General features: G+C 37.2%; 1 protein-coding gene across 1 annotated transcript in view; it reads left to right on the top strand.

The window, feature by feature from the left end:
- LOC145774377 (small ribosomal subunit protein uS7) overlaps positions 1-20,486 on the top strand; it is a 44,223-nt gene extending 23,737 nt beyond the window's left edge. The window contains exons 4-6 of the mRNA XM_082585615.1: positions 7,090-7,182; positions 13,024-13,158; positions 20,382-20,486. Of these exons, the coding sequence (XP_082441741.1) occupies positions 7,090-7,182; positions 13,024-13,158; positions 20,382-20,450 (297 nt within the window). The 3' untranslated portion in view covers positions 20,451-20,486. The remainder of the gene's footprint in view (positions 1-7,089; positions 7,183-13,023; positions 13,159-20,381) is intronic.
- The last annotated feature ends 4,375 nt before the right edge of the window (positions 20,487-24,861 follow it).

Below are 24,861 nucleotides of genomic sequence, written 5' to 3'. Positions count from 1 at the left end.
ATGTTTGCAGATGGAAGCTCACCGACCGAACTTGAACTGCTTGTTGCTTGTGCTTGGGCAAACTCAGAAATGTCATCACTGTCTTGTCAAGAAAAGAATGTATCAATGCGTTGTTTCTTATGCCTTTGAACGGGCTTATCTATAAAATTTTATTGTTGAAAAGTGAAAATGTAGTAGGCGCATTTTATTAAGCATGCTTTTGCTTAACACTATTAAATTAAACATGTTCAAAATTGAGAATGCTTTGCGATGTTAGGCTACTAAACGCTATTAGCCGAAAGTTTACCTGGATGATAAGTTCCAATGTGACGTGACAACTGGCAATGCTTCTGTCGATACTTCCTACGAACAGATCCCGCACTTCACTCGCTGTTTGCTGAACCTTAACCAATTCTCGGTAAGACCGACCGAAGCTTTTGCCATCCGTGTTGTCGGAGGATTCTTTCGTTTTTTAGTCATTATAGGAATAATAGGATACTGATTAACTGAAGACTATCCTATCTGTAGTTGGGCAAAGCTATGCTGTTCTTACAACTTGCCTATTACCTTGCCTTGTCCACTCCCAGTGACTACTATTCTTCTAGAAGCGAACTCTTATATATAGCGACCTTTCTTATCTGTGTTTCTGATTCTGAACATCTGGTCGGAAACTAGGCTATTTTCTTGATGTAAAAAACTTGCGTAATAAGCAGGCTTTATTGTGTGCTTCTGCGATTATTTTCTCTTGTATCAACCACTTGCTTTAAGTTAACGGAAAGGAATTCTTAAATTTGTTTAAGTCATCATGCACTGGCTACATTAATCCATCATTGTTAAATCTTTCAAAGGATGGCATCTCGCCTGGTGCGAGACAAATTTCCTGCAGATGTCCAGACTTCCCAGCCAAAAACTTGTTTATACATGTCATGCATTGTGATTCAACGTCTGCAGGCGTTGAATCAATGTAAAAACAACGGGTTTTGCTAGCTGGGTTGTGTGCTTTTGTGAATGTGCAAAATCGCCCATTACGTAATCACAAAAACTCTTTTAGAGGAAGAAAGTCGAGTTGCAACCGTGTTTATCTGTCTACTATTCTTTATTCACATTGCAAAACATTTCTCCAATCTTGGAACAACAAGTGCAGACATAATACAAACTTGCATAGACGTTGACAACCAAAAGTAGCCTACTTCGGTTATTTTATCTATAAAAGAAACCCGTTGTGTCGAGTAGCACGAAACGTGTGTGGTGAAATGGTTGATGCCAGGAGTTAGAACTTCGATCAAAGTATTTTGCCGCAGTGTTCAAAATGTTCTGGAAGAGAACTCCTTTTCATAAGCGGCTTTTTTCATCTGTATTTCTGAACATCTGGTCGGAAACTAGGCTGTTTTCTACATGTGAAAAACTTTCATAGCAAGTATCCAACAGTCATTTTACCAGAGCAATATTGTTAATTGGCTCAAACGGCAAAATACAAACTGGCATAGACGTTGACAACTCAACGTAGCCTAGGTTATTTCATCTGTAAAAGAAACCCGTTGTGTCGAATAGCACATAACGTGTGTTGCGAAATGTTTGATGCCAGGCGTTGGAACTTCAATCAAAGCATTCTCCCGCAGTGTTCAAAATGGCGGCGCTGACGCCTTGGGAGTTTTTCGTGTGAAGCGTCGCTTTTAGACCTTGCTTTGAAGTACCTGGCGCAAGAAAGTTTACCTAAGTCAGCACTTTTATAATTGCATCACGTGATGCCCCCCACCCGATTGTTCCTCGACCTGACGACGTTTAGTCCTCTCTCAGTTTTTTTTTCCTTTTTGTTTTGTTTTTTCCGTAAGGCACAGCGTATGTCGAATAGTGATGACGCGTGTTGAGTGACCTTGTCACCGAAAAAGGCAAAAATCGCAGCCCTGTAGTTCTGGGAAAATTTTTGACAGTTTTGGGGAACCTTTGGCAGTTGTGGTTTTGTTTCGTTTTTTTTTTTTTTTGACTCTATTTTCTGCAAATTTGTCATTATTTCTGCAAATTTTGTCAATTGGGCTGGAAATTTAAAAAACATCTAGGAACCTTGGTATGGAAGCAATTGACAGCCAATTTTTGGCTCGGAGATGACACAAGATAATGATGGCTTCGGCACATAATAAGACGATCTGGAATCGATCTCAAATCTAGCAGCACTGGAGACATGTGATAATCGTTTAGCCGCTGAGCTGGTTTCTTTCTGCTTGAACTCCAATGAAGCTCCAGCCATGACGTCTCTTTGAAAGAATCTGGACTGGAAGCGAAATGTCAGGGCCTCATCTTGCAGGCAAACAGGATTGCCCCATTAATGGTTTTAACGCCAAATTTTAAAAGCTTGACAGTTTATTTATACATTTTCGATTAAAATATGGCACGGCTATGGTAGTAATCATGCTGTTGACAAATCAGTCCAAATTGCTATGTTATGAAAAGCATCATCCAGTTTCAAGAAAAGTTGCCCTTCCAAAATTATCAAAAATAAAGCCAATAATGAGGCCTTTCGCTGATATCAGTTGATTCGTCAACTTGCATCATAAAAGTTTTGCTTTGCTTCAAAGAAGAAATCGCAGTATCTTGAATAGCTATAGACATGTCACAAATATGTCTACGAATGGTATCATAATAATAATAAGCCTTTTTTCTAATGTACCTCCACTTTCAAAAGCTTTTTTTACTGCAATGGTCATTATCGCTTTCATGACTTTGTTTTTTTTTCGTATTAAACTGCTCCATTATAATAAGTTAACACTTTGCTCCTCAAAGGGAGGCCAGATTTGGCCCCCCCCTCATATTTCCTTTGATTACTTGAAGCACAGTAATGCCATGCACTTGATTTTTCTTGACTTTTCCTAAAATTGCCAGGCGCATCTGATGATATTAAATTTGATGCTAACAGTTGTGTAGTTTTCTTGTAAATTCAAGATTTTGGTGAATTTTTGCTATTTCTAGCTAACTTCCAGCAAAGCGTGAAATGGATTACATTGCGATAACACGCCATAAGCTCATAATTGCTTCGTGCATCGATATGCGCGAGCAGAGAGAACGTCCTCTTGTTTTCCTTTGTTTGGTTTGACCTCAATAATACAAAGCGCGTTATTTCTTACGCTACAAAAGAAAAGCCAGTGATCACAAAGCTGTTAATTAGAAAAAATAATAGCAAACGTTTTTTGCGTTATCAGCTCTACAAAGAAGAATAGCAATCCACGATCAAAATAGTAGGCTGTGGAGGCCACAAACTATTCAAAACAGTTGTTTCAAGCAGATAATAATCATTGACGAATAAAAAACGTTACAATAAGAAATCTTGGGTAAAGGCACGAAAACCTGGTTTCGAAATAAACGTTCTATGGAAATACTCTCATTGACAAGCATTGCAATTGCGGAAATGTGTGACTGCAAATGCTTTTGGGAGAAGCCGTAGAGAAATAGCGTTTTTGTAAACAGTAATTGTGAGATACACTCAAAATTGTGAGATAGGCTCCATCTACACGTAGCAGCTAACTCGATGACGTCCCTTCCCTGCTTTATGTCGCCTACTTGTCCTTATGTCCTGCATTTTTGTTTCACCGTGCACTGTGTGTTGTTCCAAAGAGCGCAAAATAAAGATGGTAATGCCTCATGTACATTACAAAATATTTTGTAATGTAGACAAGGCATAAAGTTAGGCGTCACATTAGACAAAAAACAAATCAGCTTTCTTGATCATTGATTCAACATCTGAATACGTTGCGCCAATGTACAGTATAAGAGGCCGGCTATTGTGAAGACCCGCCATTTATAAACGATCCGATTATACCAAAAGTGAGACAAACTAGTGGATCAAAGAATGAACAAACAATGCTGAGGAAACTAAATCTAAGTGACGAACAATACCGATGTCTTCATTTATCTTGGAAAAATGCTGCCTAAACTTATCTACAAAAAATACAGTAAATAACGGCAAGGATCCCGAAAGCAGAATTTGCTCGACTTTGGCATGAATTTAGTCAGACATCTACAGTAATAATTCCACACATACAGTACAATAACGGGCTCTCAACGGCTGTAAGATACATAATAATCAACGTGGTTCTGGGCGGTTTGTGTAACAGCTTAGGGAAGACACTACTTGAAATGATGCACCACACAAAAGATTTTCAATGAAGACTGAGTCTAAAAACCGATGTGGATTGTGCTTCACAATGACTTCAAGTTTAGGACAGAAAAGGCACAAAAATATCACGATAAAAATAAAGACCTTGTGGGAAATTTTCGAGAATCATAACACGATGCAAATACCAAAAACGCGTAGTTTGCATGCTGGTCTAAGCTGGCCGGCAACCACAAAGGCAGACAATACAGGCAGTTTATAATTCGATAACAGCGCAATAAACATTATAAATACGTAAACCGACAATTTTCTTTTACAAACATTTGACGTCTAATAGTAAATTTTCCCCCAACAATTTTTTGTAAAGCGCTTGCAAACCACGGTTTTGTAAAATAATTCATCATTATTATTTTTTTTAATTCTCGGATATTGTAAAACGTCATCAGCAAAATCACAAAAAATTTCATTACTTCAATGTAGTAGGCCTAAGAATTTTTTATAGAATTGTAGCCACGTTGTTTCAACAAAGAAGCCATTTTTTGGCAATATAAAGTTATAGAAAAGAATTTGCAATCATGCAAATGTTTGGAAAGAATCTAGGAAGTCTTCTCACAATCTGGCACAAAATGATTATGTTTATTGTATCTCTGCAATATTTTTAACGACAAACTTTGAAGCTTCGTTATAATCATTTTTATCTTTGAAGTCAAAAGTTAATTTTTTTTTTTGGCAGGAAACATAATCGCTGCCTTGCTGATGTTGTCGCCTTTACGCGTATTTTTTGTGCTTCAAACAATAAGGACCCAGTCAGCAATCCAGTCCTTTTACATTGATTCAACATTTGTAAACGTTAAATTTATGTAGATTTGCTGACTGTGGGTTATTTCACATTTCCTTTGTTTACGCATGTTCCTCGATTAGCTGTTGCATTGTTTCGACACTGGCGGACTAAAAATGTTATTTCAAATTGTTTGACACAATCTTCAATAAAAAGTGAGCTTTGAACTTAGCTTTGTTGATGTAAATGCTGTATTTTTTGTGGATGTAATTTATGAGTCATGTTTATAAACACCCGTAAGCGAAATGACTTATGATGTGGCCTGCATGATATTTGTGTTGCGACTTGACACAAATCCACAATTTCAAAAGCACCTAACTTGAACTTAGAAATTTCAGATAATTTCAACAACTTGTTCAATTGTCTTCTCTCTACTAAAAATATTCATACTACAAACTCAATTGTAGACATAAAATACACAAACGAAGATGTAAACAGCTATTCAAGCAGGCTAAGGTGTTGCTTATGAGAAAATTGGTTCCATAAAACTAGAAGCTAGTAATGAGTTTCGGAATGCATTAGTTTAGGATAAAAATGTAAGACAACAAACGCAGTTTTGTTTTTTTTTCAAACTCGTGTAACAATGTTACTCTGATTGTAACTATTTTAGAATCAGTGAGTAGCTTACAATAAGATTTGCTCGCAAGTCGTAAATTCTAATCAATGCAATGATTCGGCACACCGCACACACACTTCGTGCGTTCGATCGAGCTCTTTGTTATTCAGAAGTTTGCATGAAATCGGATTAGCACGGTAATTAAATAGCGGCAAGATAAATCAAAATTGTCGTTTTTGGGTACCTTTGCAAAAATTGAAATATCAAGTTTAACATATAAAATTTTAAAATAATGACTTTTCAAACTTATAGACAAATGATTTGCTTTAACACCAGTGCAACTTCTGTTGAAATAGCACCAGCGGATAACACGTAACAGCTGATTGAATTTGATCCAAAAATGGCCCCCCCTTGAGCAGTTAACTTCCAAAAAAACGTTGAAAAACAAAGGGTTAATGCTGAATTTCTTGTATCGATTTAAGATTAGATAGACATCTGACTTTGCCAACTTTTTAGAAATGTAACATCGAACACCTGTAAGTAAATCGTTCCGCCTTCCTCCCTTAGGCCAATGAATCGCACTGTGAAGCATTGCACAACCATCAATGATTATCACATCAGGGACAATTTTCCTTGTACAGACTTCGACTTACAAAGCTTTTTTTAAAACAGCTTTTGATTATATGCCTTCTCCCATATCTTTGAATAGTGCTTTTGGAACAGGTGCAAGTTCATACTTGAAATGATCCTCTATCTGGATACGACCAGCATACAACAAATACATGACTCTTGGGAAAATGATATCTGTGTTGCATACCCTGCTGTTTGGTCGAAAACCATCAGGCAATGATTTCTGGAGTGAAGCCATTTTTTTTTTATGAATCTTGACCGATTTGTTGAATTTTATATTAGTGCCAGTCAGCTGACCAGTATAAATGTTGCAAAGAGCACTTTCTGGATTGTTTGAACTTTTGAGAGGGTGAAGGCATGTTTCAAGAAAGTTTTGGAGCACATTGTCAGATCTGCTTTCTTCCTTTTTTCCCTTGTGAGTTGTCATTGTACATTCTTGATTCTCTCTGATGGCATCCAGAGATTGAAGTACTTCATTGCATAAGTGTTGACTTTTGGTCCAGATCTACAAAGTTCTTGGCTTTGTTGTTTTACTGATAAATCCATTAGGACCTTTTTCAACGTTCCTGTAGGATTCAATGCAACTATTCCGAACAAGAGTAATGAGGACATGCTTTTGCAGTTTAGAAGTTGCCAAAAAAAAATGAACTAATAGGGAGTAAATGTGTTAAATTGATCTAAGGTTTTTGTGAATAATTTAAACTTATTAAAACTTTACTATTCTTAAACTGGACAGAAAATCCTTTAAAACGATATGTAATATAGCATGTCTAATTGTCTATGTTTGGACCAACTAAGATTTTTTCCAAAATTATCCGGTTTTATAGCCCCTAGAAAAGATAGGGTAAACATCAGACACCACAATGCTTGGCTGACAGATTATCCACTTTCTTGTGAAATAATTACAAAGTATAGAAAACTCATAAAAGTAGCCTGCCATGCGTGTTTTAAGCCTGCACATCAATCGCATGTGTTTTCCAGAACCCCCTTCAAGTGCTCGTGAATGCGATAATTAACAGTGGACCTAGGGAAGACTCCACTCGAATTGGAAGGGCAGGAACAGTCAGACGACAGGTAAGAATAGAGCCGTGCTTGAATCACATCCATTCAATTAAACATGATGTGCTATTTCTAAAGCAATTTTAATGTGATGATTGGTTACATCAAGCCTAGAGATGTGATTTTTTTTGTTTAAAAACATGTTTTTTTTCACATTTGATTTCACCAATGGTCCATGAGGATGCGCAATTGCGCAGTGTGATGAAGTATAGTCAAGTGGGGTAAAAAAATAGTGGGGTTATTGGGGTAAAAAAAACACTTACCATCTCACATCCAAAATGAGTAGATATTCACTCAACTTTTTTAGTGTCTGTTTAAGTGGTCTCTGGTGATTACTTTGAGGAGTAGAGGAAAAAGATTGGATTTGACAAAGAAGAGATATGTTAAATAGAGTAAATATGGCCAGCAAAGGGTGCAAAAATAGGTTCGGAGGAGTTATTAAAGGTTTTTGCTAAATTGTAGTGATATGTAGTATGAATGTTTTAATGTTATATTGTGAGTACTATGTTGTGAGGCTACTAGATGCAACAAAGACTGGGGCCTCCAAATGTTTGTGTAAATTATTATTGAGGTGTTTTTTTTACCCCAATAAAATTCGTTGATTTGGGGTAAAAAAAAACAGTGCATTTTATGGAATGTTTTGGCTTTGTATTGGTGTTATGTCAACTGCCAAGCAGTATATCACCAAAAAATACAAAAACAAACTTCTGGATGCATCAGTGCCAATGTATGCTTGTGTTATGCACAATCAATTGATGTTTGTTGGAATTGGGGGTCCGAGGTTAAGGTCAGTGTTGCGGGTTAGTCGATCAATAGCGCAGATTGAGAGTACAGAGTGATCCATCGATCGATAGTGCACAACACATACAATCATACATACATAAACTGTTGTTTTGTTTTTTAGTTGTATGTTTATTCACAAACTGCTGGTTGATTTTTTAGGATTCACAATCCGCGAAATTTAATCGCCCACTCGCATGTTCAAACTAGAGCTGCAGATTAAATTCAGCATGGCGTGCATAAGTATACTAGACACAATTTTTTGTCTTGCTGCTGTTTTTATTACAGTAATGAGACTTTGCGATTTCACAATGTGTATTTAAAAAGTGCATACAAAAATTGTGGGGGAAATCGTTTACATCATCATCATGACCCATCCGGTCGGTTTCGACTATGGGTTCAGCATCTCTCACAGTCCTTGATATATGATAAGAGTTACACAAAGCTTCTTTCTTCTGGTGGAGAATCATTTGCACTACATATGAAATCAATAGCAAAACATAATTATGAAATCAATATTATAATAATAAAGAAGGAGAAGCTGCTATACTAACAGGTGTTTTTTTACCCAAAAGCTGGGGTAAAAAAAAATTCAGATATTTTGTGCATAATATTCAAACCGGTTAATGGATTTAAAAAAATTCATTGGGGGATGATAGACATACATGGTCTGTATAATGTGACCAACTTTAGTGGTCATACTTGATATAAGCTAAAAAATCTAGGACAACCTTTGTGAAAAAATTTTTTTTTTACCCCACTTGACTATAATCAAAACAAGTAGAGATACCACATTAAATTGGCAAATTCAAGTTTATCAAATTCAAATTGAAAGAACTTGTATCACTCCATTTCTGAAAATTCACCTATTAGACTTCAAGAACATCATAATACTCCATATAGTTGGCCTAATCACAATTAGGCTATATGCAATGAAAGAAATGACAAGAATGAAACAAGTTAATATAAGAAACTAAGACAAGTAACAAAGGAGATTGACTGTTTTCATGGTTTCCACTGGGATCGAGCAGTCCTGATGTCATTGGCAGCACTTGAAGTTAGGTGGTTAATTGGTACCACTTGCTGAGCATGCGACCACACTTCCGAATTACAGAACTGAGTCATCTCAAAACCCAAACTAATTTATAATCAGTTATTCAGCAGCTATAATTTATCTTTGTAATGCAATATGTGGTGATTTAGTGGCCTCCCTGTACTGTTGTCTGTACAATGTACATATTACATAATCGCCTATCACCGAGACCTTTGATATTTTACATTTTTTTAGTAATTGATTGTGAGCATAGGCGCCTAACTACTTTTTTGGCCGTGGGGGCGAAAGCGTGTTTCATCAGCAGCAACGTAAATTCAGCGAAATGTCACGCAGATGGATGACGTAATTATGTCGTCACACTAGGATTGCTTTTATTGCCACACTCGGAGTTATCGCTACGTTTGACCTACCGTTAATTATTATAAACAAAACTCGAACAAAACACATGCTATGCGTCTGCGTTGGCTAGCGGTTGATGGACTGCAACTCTTTAAGCTAAGCACAACATGAAGTTTAGCAACGAACTAGATTTCTTAGCATGAAACAAGAGACGAAAAGGTTTACTAAAATGTATACTGTAAATGGAATGAAAATACTAACTTGATTATATGCTTGAAAATATACCTGTTGAAAGCAAAATCATTCATGTTTACATCAGTTCAACAGCACGTCACTTTGAATAAATTTAAAAGTTGCTGACATCCGTAAACAGCCCTTGAAAAATAGTTACTGAGAGACGTTTGATTAAGTTTTTGACTTGACGTTGCTCCCTTTTCACTACAATATCGCAACTTTGGTAGAGAGGTACTTTTTAAAAACCATAGACAGACAATCGATAACAACTTAATAACATTGAATTGCATAGCTACCACCTTTTGTGTTTGTTCGTCAGTTGTTGCTTGTACGCAGGTCAGTGCAGTTTTATTGAATTTCAGTCATTTATTATTAACATTTCACGAATAACTGTTTTGTTTAGATGAATTAAGATATTTTCCTGAAGAGGGCAGAAAGTTTTGCCGAAAACGTTCGAAATTATGTATCTATTTCATTTCTGTATTAATTTTGAATTATGCAATTCAATGTTATTAAGTTGTTATCGATTGTCTGTCTATATCGCAACTTATCGCTGACCTGCTTTCAAGTTTCAATTCGCTGTAATACGCCCGTTTTCGTGTTGCAGATGAAACAAAAAGATGCGCATATTCCCCGCCTTTGATCGGGTTTCTATAGCAACGGTCGTGTGTGCGCCATGCAGTTTGCGCGAGTCCGTTGTTGTGTTATTTATGCCGCGAGTGCGCAATGCGGTTTGTACCAGCCCTTGTTGCGTTGGTTGGTGGTTACCTCGGGCCGAGACTTCAAGTTCATTTTCACAGCAAGCGATTCACTGGGCCGCGACAATTCTCTGCAGAGGTTTCGACTTTCCAAAGCGACATCGAGTCTGTTTGCAAGCGCATTAAGCTAAACCCACGCTGCGTCAACGTAGCAAATTATGTTGTTTTTGGGTGCATTCAACATCTGATGACATTGAATCGACGCAAAATGGTAGATTTTTGCTATGTCCCAGGCAGCAAAATCAGTCATTTTAAATTGATTCAACGTCTGCACTCTTGCAGACGTTAAATCAATGTAAAAATGACAGGTTTTTTTTGTCTGGGGTGAGATTGTAGCACCGCTACTCGTTCTAGTGATAATTTATCTCGAAGCTGTTGCGGTTTGCATTTAAAAATGTTTTCCTGCTGCCGATCGCTAGTTCATCTATTGTTTTATGTATCAATGCAGCATAAAAAGTTGCTCCCACGCAGAAATATGCGTGGGGGCCTGGCCCCCACGGCTTAGACACCTATGATTGTGAGTGATGTGCACAAACCAACCTACGCTTGTCCTTCAGCAAACCTTAGTAAAAACTTTCACATGCAATTCGAGTTTATTGAAAACATGCAATCATCATTGTCGACCAATGTTTCACGACAAAAGAGAAAGTGATAATGCTCGCTTTACTGTCGCTGTCCCAAAATACTGTTCCATTTGACATCTACAGTATGTCAGGCCTCGAAATTCACGGGGCGGACTTGTCCGCCGTCTCAGCATGTGATGTCCGCGGGAAGTACCAGCTGATCGGTCATATTTGTCCGCCGAAAAATAACACAGGAACTAATACAAATCGTCCTTGCATAGCACGAACAATTGTTGCGAGAATACAATTTCCCGCGCATCTAGAAAAATGGGAATACTTGATCCCTTAGCTTTCATTCAAGTCAGAAAACTTTTGATTTTTACGTTGTTTCAACGATTGATGACATTGAATCATCGTAACATAAGGTGAATTCTTTGCAAAAAATCGATGGGAGTACAGGTACTTCTACACTAATCACGCGCAACTTACCGTAGTTCAAATCTTGTGTCACAATGTCTGGCTTTGATCTCCGAATAATATTGATAAAGAAAGGTTGGTTACAAAATTAGAAATACGAGTAGGCTATCACAGCTAAATTTGTTAAGTTTTGGTATTTCAGTCAGAAAAAGCTAGGGACAGTGGAATATCGGGACGACTCGCTTCCCTGATTTTTCTTTCAGTATGGACAACTGGAGGGTCATTGCGAAATTTAAAAATTGGCAAAACTGCAAAAAGTTTTCTTTGGTTTTACATAAATTCATTTTTATCAAATGAAATGCTATATTTTGCGTGAGATGTTGGGTGCTAGAACATCGGCAGAACCTTACTACAGCAGTGTGAGGCCACTGTAACGTGAAATCTATATCGCTGTATAATTATGACTAGAATAATATTAAATTAACATGATATCACATATTTTCATGCATAAATTTTGGCAATACACACTTTGTGCACACGCAGCCAGGTCACATACACTGCACCTTGGTATGCGACATATGGCGGTAGACGTCAAGCTGTAGTTGCGCCTAATTTTGTCATAACACTATAACCCTCCAGTTGTCCACCTTCTTTTCCTAGAAAAAGCCGAGGGAAAATTCACTTTCGATCACATGACACACAAAAATAAACCTTAAAAAAGCCGAGTGATGCTTTGCACAGCAGAAAATAGTAGCGTTAGTGTAGAAGTTTTCAGACTTGTGCCCAGAGCATTGTGACCTGTTTTTTTTTTCGTTGAGACTTTACAATAAAAAAAACAATTGGTTTTAGGGAGAAATAGCCAAGTCTCATCTTTATTTTGTTAAGTGCGAAAAACTTTTTTTTTTAATTTTTATTGGTATAAAAAATGGAAATTGAAATTTCTACAGTGACAAATGGAATTACTACACTATTCAATAGAATAATTAATTTTAGTACGAAATAATCAAATCTCGCTTCATTCATGCATTGCGGCATTCGGGCCTTGCGGTCTAGAGATGGCGTCATGCTTGCTTGCGTCACTCGGACCGCGGCATAAAGTCATGTTTCTTTAATCTTCAATTGTTGCGCAGTTTTAAAGTTTGTAGAAACTAGGTGGTGTGATTGCTGAGCATAAGTTGAAGGCATACAGCATCATTTGATTATCAGACTATCAAATTAAGTTAATACTCTTACAGAAAATTTAATGCTTAATTTAATCTGATCTTTTCCTGCTGAAAATTGTTGTGTAAGACGTAAGTAAGCTTGTACACACACATTCGGTTCTTGGTCGGATCCACTATCAACTCCGGCCCGGAGTTGGAAAAAATGGTAGAGTTCGCCCGGAGCCGGAGGTTCCATCACTAGTATGCACACGCATTCTTAAGCTGCTCTCACAAGATAAGTGCACTGTGCTTTCGTCTGGAGGTTTCATACTTCAGTCTTTAGATATCGATATGTTGCATTTATTGCTTAATTTAACATGTTTTTGTTATAGCATTCTAAGTACTTTTTTGGTGGTACATTTGGCATTGGTTAATTAATTTGTGCAAATCGGAGTAAGACCAGGGAAACTACATCAGTTGCATCATCTGGCATCGTGTTGTCTAAATCTTAGGCATCTTTTTGCTACAACTTTCATATGTGTCACTTCCATTATTTGTTTTTGTTGTAGTCTGTCGATGTTTCTCCTCTGCGACGTGTCAACCAAGCTATTTGGCTTCTGTGTGCTGGCGCTCGACAAGCTTCATTTAGAAACATCAAGACTATCGCCGAATGTCTGGCCGACGAGCTGATCAATGCCCACAAGGTTAGCACAAAGTTATCGTTTAATGACTTTATGTCGTGTCCAGGCTAACACCGATTGGCTGAAGATTTAGTCGTTGAAATGGGCTGACAGGCATGAAAACCTCTCAGTGTTCACCTGGGTTTTTTTTTTCGGTCGTTTATCGGTCATTGACCGATGTTTTAGCAAAATGTCCGAAAAAAATATAGTCAATTCGGTCAAAATTTCCGAAAAAATATATAGTCAACCTATAGTCAATTGACTATATATGACCAAAAGTGACTAAAAATAATCGAAATAAATAAAAAATGACCGAATTTTTTCAAGTCATTTCGGACAAATGACCGAAAAGTCTCAGCAAAAAAAACCCAGGTGTTCACCTATACGCGTAGCACGTGCGATCGAAAGATGTCGAACTTTCGCCCTTCTGGGCGTCTTGTAAAGACTGTTATTATCGTACCGTGTACTTTAGGGTGTTTGATATTTTCGATTTTCAAAAAGCATGGAGCCTGAAGTGACACTCAAAATTTTAGCTCATTATGACGTTATAAAAGTGTGAGGCACACCCCTTGAAGTTCCGAATATCCCATTTTCATGTATTTCAAAAAGTACTTCCGGTGAAATGATAAAATTGGTTTCAAAATGCGCAGAAGATTCGGTTTCCTATAACCACTTCTCAGAGTCGAAAGACCTATCAAAGGCAGAAAAAGGTTATTCACAAAAGCTAATTTTAAATAAATTTTGAATGATAATTTTTGATGTATTTTCGAACATGCTTTGGTATTTTTCTATTGCAATGTCATATTGTTCTAGAACAGTGGTTTTCAACATGGAACGCCCACCTAAGGGGGTGTTAGCCACTTTTCATGGGAGCTCTACAACGATATTTAGTGTTTTTGTAGTATGCAGTGATTTCAATATCTGGAAACTATTTTTTGCAGTTTACATTTTTTAAACTGGAAATCACTGGGAGGGTTATAGGCAGACTTTGTTTTTGTTGCACTTGCTGTGCAATCTGTTTTTATTGTACAGTGTGTGAAAAAGAATAAAATCCACTTAATGTTATTATTCATTACATTATTTTATCACAAAGCCTTACAATCTAAAACAGGGGTGACGAACCTTTTTGCTGTCGCGGGCCACTTTGTCAATTACACATGAGTTATCGTGCCACACAACTTTTTAATCGTCAAAATTCCATGACGTAATAGATTGGAATCGACCAAAATTGATGAATAGTGTTTTCACACCTTTACCTTATAGCTTTTCTATTTTCTAACTTTAAACCCTGAAAGTTAGTGTTTAGGGCAGTGGTTGCCAACATTTTTTATCCGGTGGACCCTTTTAGTCGATATTCAAATCTAAATCCCCCCCCTATAAATTTAGTTTGTTAAAAACTCGTTTACATTAATATTTTAATCTAAGGTTTGGAAGATAAACTAAATTTTCGCTAGTAGTAAGCTTTTTAGCTGGCAATATTCCTTTTCAAACCAAAATAATTTAATTAAAGAAGAACGTAGCTGAAAAGTATTTTATTCAAAGAATGGGCAATAGGCATTCAAAATTCTAAGAGTCAATGCATTTAACAGTCTGTGTGAATCTTGTGATTTTTTTTCGATAACTCATGAATGTCGTGGAAGAGTATTGGAAAGAGCGCAACGATTATCATTCTCCACGTCTAATCTGTTTCTTTGTTTTGTTTTCAATTGCAAGAGTTGGAAATACCTGATTTGCATAGATAAGTGGAAGCAAACGGAAGGATACTTCGAGTAGCTTTCTCTGCCACTTTGAGATAGGAATTAGACATCAATGGCCAAAATCCTGTGATTGATATCTTTCCTGAATAAGTCTCTTGCGCAAGAATCCATTTTGAGTTCTAAAAATTCATCCTGCAATTTATCGGGAAGTTTTTTTCATCAACAATGTGAATGAATTTTGTATTAAATCAAGCTCATCGTCATAAATTTCAGGAAAATATCGAATGAATTCCAGTTCTAATTCTAATGCTGTGAGATGTTGCAAAATCAATTATTTTTCCAACTCTGGAAGAACTTGTTCTTTGCCATCAACAACCAGCACCAATGATAATTCTTAAAACAAGGGAACATGTTTAATAGTTCATTTTAACTTTTCTCTTTCAACTATTATCAAGCTTGCTGGTGAAAGCTTCCAAAAGCATTTTTAAGTGCTGAACGGTACTTGCATCTGCTTCTTGAAGGGCCACCCAAACCAGGCTGGTCGAAATGTAGAGGCCAGACAAAACGTACTCCCCTCGAGAAGAAAACAGCAGAGCCTTCTAGTACCTTAAGACAATCTCCAAATGACGATGGCATAAATCAATCACTCTCTTCCAACCTTCCTTCAACCATCATGGAAGCAGTAGCCTACAGTTTGTAAATTCCCATTGTATCAATATGTCAATGGCTCATGGATACAGATAACCCTAAAACTTTGCTTCCAGTACACCAATAAAGGGTCTTACTATCTATTTAACAATCTTAAACTTAGTTATTTAAGTGCTTAACTTCACCGAAGCGTGGGGATGAAGCTGGAGCTCTTTACAATCCTGTTTTCTATCGTCCGTGTAAGTGTAATGTAAGAATATGTATTGTGATTGTAAAACTTAAGTGTTCCACAAGTGTTCACTGTTCATGTAATGGGTTGTCCAAAGAAACCGGTTGATTCAAACTTTCATAAGACCTTAAGAAGAGTCAAGTTGAACAAGGAAATCCAGTGAACTTCAGTAATTTAAATGTTGCGCGCAGGTGATGTCTGAGTGGACAAATCAAGCCACAACTCATCTAAATGTCCTAAAAGCAAAAATCATGCAGTAGTTTCCAGATCTAGATAAAAACCTGGAAATCCATCAAATTGTTTTAAAGAACCCTAAAAGAGTGTTTGTCTTGAGATTTATTCCCAATGCCAAGTAAGACTTCGAAGAACTGAAAATTTAAACTTTCTTCCAATTGACTTCTCTCACTTGACTCACTCGTCACTCTCAATTCAGGCTATTCAAATATTCAAGTCGCTCATTGTAGAATGTATACCGACAGCATTTTGCTTTCACAGTAACACACTACCCGCAGTTCTTTCAAGTGCTATATCATGCGCAGTTACAAGAGCCCATTAATAAGTGACTTATCGTTGTATCACTTGGCCTATTTTTCTTATGAAAGTAAAAGTAAAGGTCCCATACTCAGGTACTGACTACTGAGCTTTGGGGAATGAGAAGATAAGGTTCTCATTATACTAAGCCTTCGGCATTAAGGAGAGTAGGGTGGCCAGTTCCTTTCTCTCGGCCGCCTTTACTTCAGCAACTACGCCCACCCAATTTATTACACCCTGGGTAGAGGTGAGCGGTGTTTTTCAACAACCAGCTTATAAAAGTATCTTGAATAAAATATAACAATCAGTTCTTTGTTTTTAACGTTGATGATATTTAGTTAAAAATTATAACTGCAAACATTCTTAATAATTTTCTGCTGCCTACACATCTTTGACAATCAGATTTTGCGTATTTTGACATCAATTTGTCAATCTACAATTCTACACATAATTTTCGAAATGCGTGAAAATTTGGTATTTAAGTCCCGTAGACTTGTTGTATACTTAATCCATAGACTCCTTAAGTAAAGGACTGGAACCTCCCATGCTCGGGGTTTGTAACTTGAGTCCGAATGATTAACTTGAGTCCTGGCTTAAATGACTTCTAGAGAATCTAGAAACACAATCTTGGATTCTATATTAGGGTTTTTGAGGATGGCGAGTTCAATAATGTTACTTTCAACAATACCTGAGGTCATTTTCAAGGTCAAAATATTATATTTTAAATGTCAAATTACAGAATTTTAGTCATTTTTGCCCATTTTTGCGTCTAAATCGTAAAGCAAAACTGTTTCAAAAAAGTCTGTGACGAAATATGATATTGTGCACCTACTGCATCTATTGTGTAAAATATTTTCTCTACACTGCGTAATAGGGTGGCTCTTAAAATTGAGTTTTTGAATTTTGCTTGGGACACCCTTTCAAATGGTGAGGTTGTCAGAAAAAATAACTCTTGCAAATTTTTTTTTAATTTGAAGTTGATTTAGAGGTGGCCCTCCCCCCCTAAAGTTCTGTGCCCTCCCTCGAAATACCAAATCTGCGTAACTCGAAAACCACTTGAGCTAGAGATACAGTTATTGTGTTAAAAGATGCAGAAAACATGGTTTTCTATCTGCTTTCTGAACATTGAATGCATCTATCTTGAGTAGAAAAGCAGTTATTTAGAAAAAACGCATTTGACCAAATCTTGATTTTACAACCTTTTTTGTGACCACGCAACCGTCTACAAAATTTCTTTTTTTTTGTCTTTAATTTTTGCACCTTAGAGGGAACACTGGTAACGATATTCATTTCAAAATGTAATTCTGGTCAGTATCATACTGGAAGAAGCGATATTATTGACAATATTTTACATATTGCCTTGCGTATCGTGACAGGATGTCTGCGACCTACACCATCGGACAATTTCCCTGTCCTTGCAGGCAACCAACCAGCTGAGTTTCGTCGCGAAGAAGCCATCCTGTCTCTTTCTCGCCGCACTACGAACCCCAACCACTTGCTCCACTCGAATCTCTACGAATCTGTGAGCGAGCAATCGAGCATCCTCGGCAACTGAAATCGAGACACCCATTTGTATGTGACGCACAACTCCTGATGAAAACCGCTAAAGACCAATCCATCAGCGCGGCTACCTGGGAGGACAGCAAATGGAGCTCAGAGTGAAAGAAGAACTCCTCAAGACTCTAAAGTTGTATCTCCGACACCAGCCCCCATCCAACCGGAATGGATAATTTGCCAAGGAAGGCCTGGGTGCGGCTCAACCGCCTGCGTACTGGGCTAGCCTACTGGAGTCAGACTATTCCGCTTCAACATGCACAAATGGGGGATGGCTCCATCCGCAATCTGTGAGTGTGGCAAAGAGGAACAAACCACAGACCACACCATCTGTAACTGCACCAAATGGTGTGCGTGGTCTGCTTGAACTGGATGACGAATCAATGGATCAATGGACGAATCAAAGGATTGCTGCTCAACACCTGCTCAAGCATCTAAACAGCATCGCCACTGCCCAAGAGTGGTAAAAGACAGAGCCCTTGACCCCTGGAGTAACAAAGAAGGTTTAAAGTTTAAACGAAGAAGAATAGACAATATTGTTCTTGTTGGAATTTGGAAACAGTTTCCTGTGTTCAGTAACAACTTGCAAAAGAAACTGAAGTTGGTACTCATCTTCAGTTAAGATTTTGTTAAAATCCTGGATTATTCTCGTTTTCACCTCGTTTTCACCTCCTCGTTTTCACCCAACACCAACAGCTGAAGAAGCCATTTTGAATTAGAGGTGCAATACTGATCTAGACCCTTATTGCTAAGAAACGCATCTACTTTGATGCTTGGTCTCCTTGGTGGACGTTCTCCTGTTTCATCTAACATGGTTGCCACCATTAGCTTTTTACTTTCCACAGACAATCGAGAGTCAAACAAGGCTAGACCAACCATTTCTTCGGACAGATACCATAAATGCAGACCAAGCTTTTTGCATAAATCGCCTTCGCCATCCAACAAGTGCGATGCATAGCACCTGAAGCTTGAAAGCGGATTCCACGCTCTGGAGTTTCTCCAAGGAATATGATAAAAAACGGGCATTTTAGCTATGCATGAATGCATAAAAGTTTAGGAATACTTATTTCGTTTATTGCTTTACCAGTTTTACAGGTTAGTTTATGAACTTTGTTTATTGAATAGCTTGGGCCACAATACTTGTTTAGCACTGTTTTGTGCTAGAATACCGAAAACAGGTTTTTTCTAAATAACTGCTTTTCTACTCAAGATAGACGCAATCACTGTTCAGAAAGCAGATAGGAAATCATGCTTTCTGCATCTTTTGACACAAAAACCGTATCTCTAGCTCAAGCAGTTTTTGAGATATGCAGATTTGGTATTTTGGAGGAGGGCGCAAAACTTTAGGGGGGGAGGGCCACCTCTAAATCAATTTCAAATTCAAAAATTTTTTGCAGGAGTTATTTTTTCTGACAACCTCACCTTTTAAAAGGGTGTCCCACACAAAATTCATATTTTTTTCATTTTTTGCCAAATAAGAGCCACCCTACTGCGTAAGTTCTTTGAAGTTCTTTTTATTTATATATTTTCAGAAATGTTTTGGTGATTTCATATGCCCTAGCAAAACATTGCGGTTCCAAGCTTTTGTGACGTAACAATTTATTGAAATCAAAGCTGTAATTTGCATGACAAGACTGAAATGCGTTGGCGGTTTCATTTTGCTAAGTTGTTATCCTTTGTAAATGCACCTTTAGCTAGTAGTAATGCTGCTTGTACTACTTTAGCTAACATTCTATTGAAAGCTTATGTCCTCGATGTAAGTGACAAAGAAAAGTCTTTGGGATGCCTCAGGGGGCAAGCAAAGCTTGCCAATTAGTGATAGACATTGGTTATTATGGTGTCAACTTGTTATGTATTGTCGATTTGTGTATTATATTGTAATCATTGACTCTTTTAGATAATATCCATCGTGTTGAGAAATACATATGATGTTTATGTAATAGCATATTTCGTCACAGACTTCTTTCAAACAGTTTTGCTTTACGATTTAGACGCAAAATTGGGCAAAAATGACCAAAATTCTGTAATTTGACCTTAAAATATAATATTTTGACCTTGAAAATGACTTCAAACGGTGTTGAAAATAACACTATTGAACTCGCCAGTCGCCATCCTCAAAAACCCTAATATGAAATCCAAGATTGTGTTTCTAGCTTCTCTAGAAGTCATTTAAGCCAGGACTCAAGTTAATCATTCGGACTCAAGTTAAAAACCCCGAGATCGCAACATTCCAGTCCTTTACTTAAGGAGTCCATGACTTAATCGGTGTCTGTCATTTATTCAGCACTTTGGTGTTGCATCCCGCTTTATCAATGTAGTGGCCATGGTATTTGAAATACATGAAAATGTGGTATTGGGAACTTCAATTGGGCGTGTCCCACATCTTCATGGCGTCATAATAAGTTAAAATTTTGGATGAGTTTTTACCTTGGACCCCACTACATCAGACCCCAGGGTTTTTAAAAATTAAGCAAATGAAAATATAAAACGCCTAAAAATTACTTTGCACGTACTAAAGGGGAAAATGTTTCTACATATTTTATTTGCTCGTGTAAGCTTTCCTTATGACAAATAAGTTTGCTTTGCAGGGTTCTTCAAACTCCTACGCCATCAAGAAAAAGGATGAATTGGAGAGAGTGGCGAAGTCCAATCGTTAATTTGTTAAAATAAAATAAAAAACACATGTAACCATGTTCGGTTGTGCAAGGATGCTATGCAAATTAGTCATGCATGGAGGCGGCAGCTAGCCAGCATAGTTACAGGGGAGAACTTCCACCGATGGCACAAATTTTGCTAATTCACCAAAACTTTTTAAAAAAAGTGCGGTACCATATAGTCCTGTAGAATTTGGTCTAAAAATGGGTAAACCTAGAAAAATTTCTTATAAAGACGTATGATATACCATTGGAAAGACAATTTTATCAGCTTTTCAATGATAGGTTTTGTCATTTTTTTACCTTGGGAAAAAAATTTACGACTAAAAACGTGTCAGGGGGTAAAAATTGAAATTAGGGATAAAAATTTAACGTAAGATTATTTATATTATCTTTTCCATAATAGGTGAACAAAAGGCTAGAAACTAATAAATTATCAACAGAAAAGCAGGATATATGCTGATTATATATCTTCGTACTAGTCTTGACGGAAGCGAACTTGTGAAGGTATTTGTAGAGCTCGCTAGTCTAACAGCTAATGGCATCTTTGATTACGGTACCCGAAGAGCTGCCTAAAATCATACGGCATGTCTACAACATTTTTATCTTCTTGTTTGATTGGTGTTGTATGTGATGGCACGGCTGTGATGTTAGGTCGCAAAAATGGTGTGGCAAATTGCTTCGTGATGAATTTCCAGACATTGTGGTATTGTGCAAACCAGTGGCGTAGCCAGAAAAAAAAATTTGGGGGGCCAAATATTTGATGAAATGATGAGAATGACAAAGTGTTTGATTAAGCTATCGCCACTTGATGTGCAGTGGCGTATCCTGGTGGGTTGAGCAAGGGAAGCAATAAAAGTGGTGGGGGTTAGAGCGTGCCGAAGGCACGCGTATCCTAGGAGGGTCCTGGGGGCAACTTTCTATAAGGTACCATTAAAAAATCCCCTTTGAGCAACAAAAGGCATATAATAGCTAAATTAACTCATCGGATTGCCACTGCCTGACTTGGCGCAGAGTGTTAGGTCGGCGGTAGTCATTACATTGACGTGGGTTTGAATCCCACCACTGCAATACTCTTTTTTCTTGCGTAATTACCAAACAAACTTCGAAGGGGATTTTTTAATGGTACCTTTTCGAAACTTGAGTCTGGGGGCATGCTTCTCCGGAAAATTTTTGCAAATTTACTCCCAAATAATGGATTATAGGGCTTTCTGGAAACACTTTTAGGGTAATATTTGTATGAAATTTATTAGCAGATAAACAGCTATTAACTTATGGTATGGTAGCTCCTACACACAAACGGGCAAAGGCTGCGGCTAAAATTAGAGAACACCAAAACCTCAGCTACACAAAACTCAATAACTACACAAAAACCCAACAGAGTAAACCAGCATTCTGAAATTGCTCCACAAATTAGTTAAAAGAAACGTAAATCGCGTAACTTTTGCGCGATTTGCAAAATTTATTGGTGTCTAAAACAAATCCTTGAGGGTGTTGATAGCCAGATGTCTTGGAAAACGTTATAAATTTCTACAAATTTTATTATATTTTCAACAAAGGACTCAACTTCGAAATCCAAACTTTGAAAATTTGAGGGGGCCGTGCCCCCTTTTGCCCCCCTGGCTACGCCTATGGTGCAAAACTTAGAGTTCAAAGTTGTGGAATTGCATTTAGGCTAAAAAATTGCAGAAATAGCCCTCCAATCAATCCCCGCATCTTCTATGATCACTTAGAAAATTCCATCCAAGATCGCTTGTTGAATTCAACAGACTTGTCATTTATTAACAGCTGCAAAATACTTGTAGAGCAGTCGTGGGAACTTAAAAAGTGGTGTTTGTGGGAAAATTTTTTGATCAAGCTGATACTTTTCTCAGACCTTCCTCATATTATGCAGATGGCTCAGAAAAAAATCCCCATCAATCGGATGATGGGAAACCCCCTTTTGGACCCATTTTCCAAATGACGTCACAATCCCTTTATGAAAATTTTAAGTTTTTCAAAATAGGACATATTATACATCATTTTTTAGCTTTTTTCAAGGGGAACAACTTTTTCTATTAACCAGAACCCTGAAAATGTACAGAAAAAGAGTTATTACCGATTAAGCAACAGGATAAATCTGTAAATTTCAGGAAAATTTGATATTATTCGTCACTGTTGCTTATCCTTCTATATTCTATAACAAAAACTAAACAAAGTAGGCGAAACGTAAATTGAAGCTATCATTAAAAACCACAAAGATGTTGCTTTCCTCCTCGTCTTGTCCCGTTTCATATCTTCATTGTACGAGAATTCCTTTTCTTCGGTACCAACATCGACGTTATGCAGAAGTGAAAAAAAATCTTCATTCTTAAGTTTTTCGTCTAGTCTCTGGAATATGTCGTTCATACAAATTATAATTTAGATACGAAAAAGATGCGGAACTATCTTTGTATTTCAAGCATACTTAGTAGGGCGGGTCACGAAATCACTTTTTTTTGATATCCACCTGCCTCATACGGATTTTGATAGATAGACACCTAAAATTGTTGTATACAAAATTTCAGTTGATTTGAACAATGGTTTGAGATGAGGAAATCGCGTTTAATTTTTGCCGAAAATCGCAAAATGGGGTAAAAATGCGAAATTTTAGATTATGTTCAATCTATATTTTTTCAGTGAAATTTATTTGCTGTGGCCTTATACTTATTTTTTAGACAGGTATAGACTTACTGAAGTAAGTTAGAACTGCAGAGATAGCATTCTAATATTTATTGTAGTAGTATAAAAAATTAAATTTTTGTCGAAAATTGGGTAAAAATGCGAGCTTTTGGATTGTCTTCAATCTATAATTTTAAAGTAAAGCATGACTTTAAACTATTATTTATGGAAGATATGGACTCACTGCAGATAGTTATAGCTGCAGGAGACTGCATTTTATTATTTATTGCTGCAGTATTAAAAATTGAATTTTTGCCGAAAATGTCAAAAACAGTAAACTTTGGAGTGTCAAGTGTTGGCTGTCATCGTCAGTGACATAAAATCCTGCTTTGATTCAGATGATGCATGGAGTTTTCTGGAGTTCAATTGGAAAAGAATCATTCCCTCTCTTCTTCTAAATCCAGAAACGGTTTTGCTTGCTTCTGTAACAATCTTAATAGCCCTTTCAATTGACTGGGTGTGATTCGCAATTTTACCAAACAGTAATGGAACCTTTCTGATTTTTCCAACTGAAATGATCCAAGCTCCGTTGTTAAAACTGGTTCCGTTGGATTTTCCCAGTTTATCATTTCGGTATAATCCTCCGCTTTAAAATTGAGTGTTGGTACATTGAACTGTCTCACACTGTCATCTCCAAATCTATTTTGACCACGTATCGACCGCTTTTCCTCGTATTATTGGGTCATTGTCAGCGATCATTGCCAGAAGGAGGTTCTCGCTATTGGCACTGTATGCATTTCTTTGCATATAAGGTTTTACAGTGTTTTGAATTTTTTCTGGAAGCAGTTTAACTCTTTGCAGTAATTCAAATATATGGCACGGAGCATTTTTGTAGAGTGGCTGACATTTGATCCTAAACCACAATGGAGCATAATTTGTTACAATGAAGTTAACTAAGTGTAGAAGATTCTCGCTAGATTTTTCATTCAAATTGTGTTGACTTATATACAAACGACAAACCCTGGATGCAAGTGTAAGCCAGCGAGCATGATTTAGTGGCCCAATTTTTGATTTAATATGTGGTGAAATTTGTCCCGTTGTAATGGTGTGTGTGATCTCGTATAAATATTTTTGGTCGCATCATAAATCTTTAACAACATCGCCAGGTAATTCTGGAAGTGGAAGCCCAGCATCAACAGTTATTGGGGTGAAGTTATTATTGATAGACAAATCTTCAACATTTTTACAAAGACGACCAATAGGTCCTTTGAATGATTCATTTCCAGTGGTTGGCCCGTCCAGTTCAATAAACAAGTGTCGAAATGGCAGTTTGTTTGTGTGTAACTCACAAATCAACCATACTACTCTGTGACCTAATTCTTTTTCAAAAAGAGCAATTACTCCACCGAATCTTCCTGTGTTCACATTAGTTGAATCACAACCAATAAAATGCATACATCGTGTCATATTCTTATTTTTGATCACATCATATATGCAATTAGCTACATCTTGACTGCGTCCACTGTCTGGAGTCACATGTGTTAGAAACTCTCCACCAGGCTGTTTTACGATTGTATAATGTTCTCTTCTTACGAGATGGTGTCCACCAGTTTCATGCCTTTTCTCCATTGTTAGATCTTTTCTCCCATCAAAAAATAAGCCCTGATGTAAAACATATTGCAATGGACTTACAGCTGATTGAACATTTTCGTTTCTTATTGCTTCTTTATCACTTCTAATTTTGTTGTGATCAATTGTTAATTAGGCTATGTGT

This window comes from Aplidium turbinatum, chromosome 7, assembly GCF_918807975.1.
Source record: "Aplidium turbinatum chromosome 7, kaAplTurb1.1, whole genome shotgun sequence".
In the NCBI taxonomy this organism is placed as follows: Eukaryota; Metazoa; Chordata; class Ascidiacea; order Aplousobranchia; family Polyclinidae; genus Aplidium; species Aplidium turbinatum.
The sequence above is the reverse complement of the archived record's forward strand: the minus strand, read 5'-3'. Positions and strand labels throughout refer to the sequence as shown.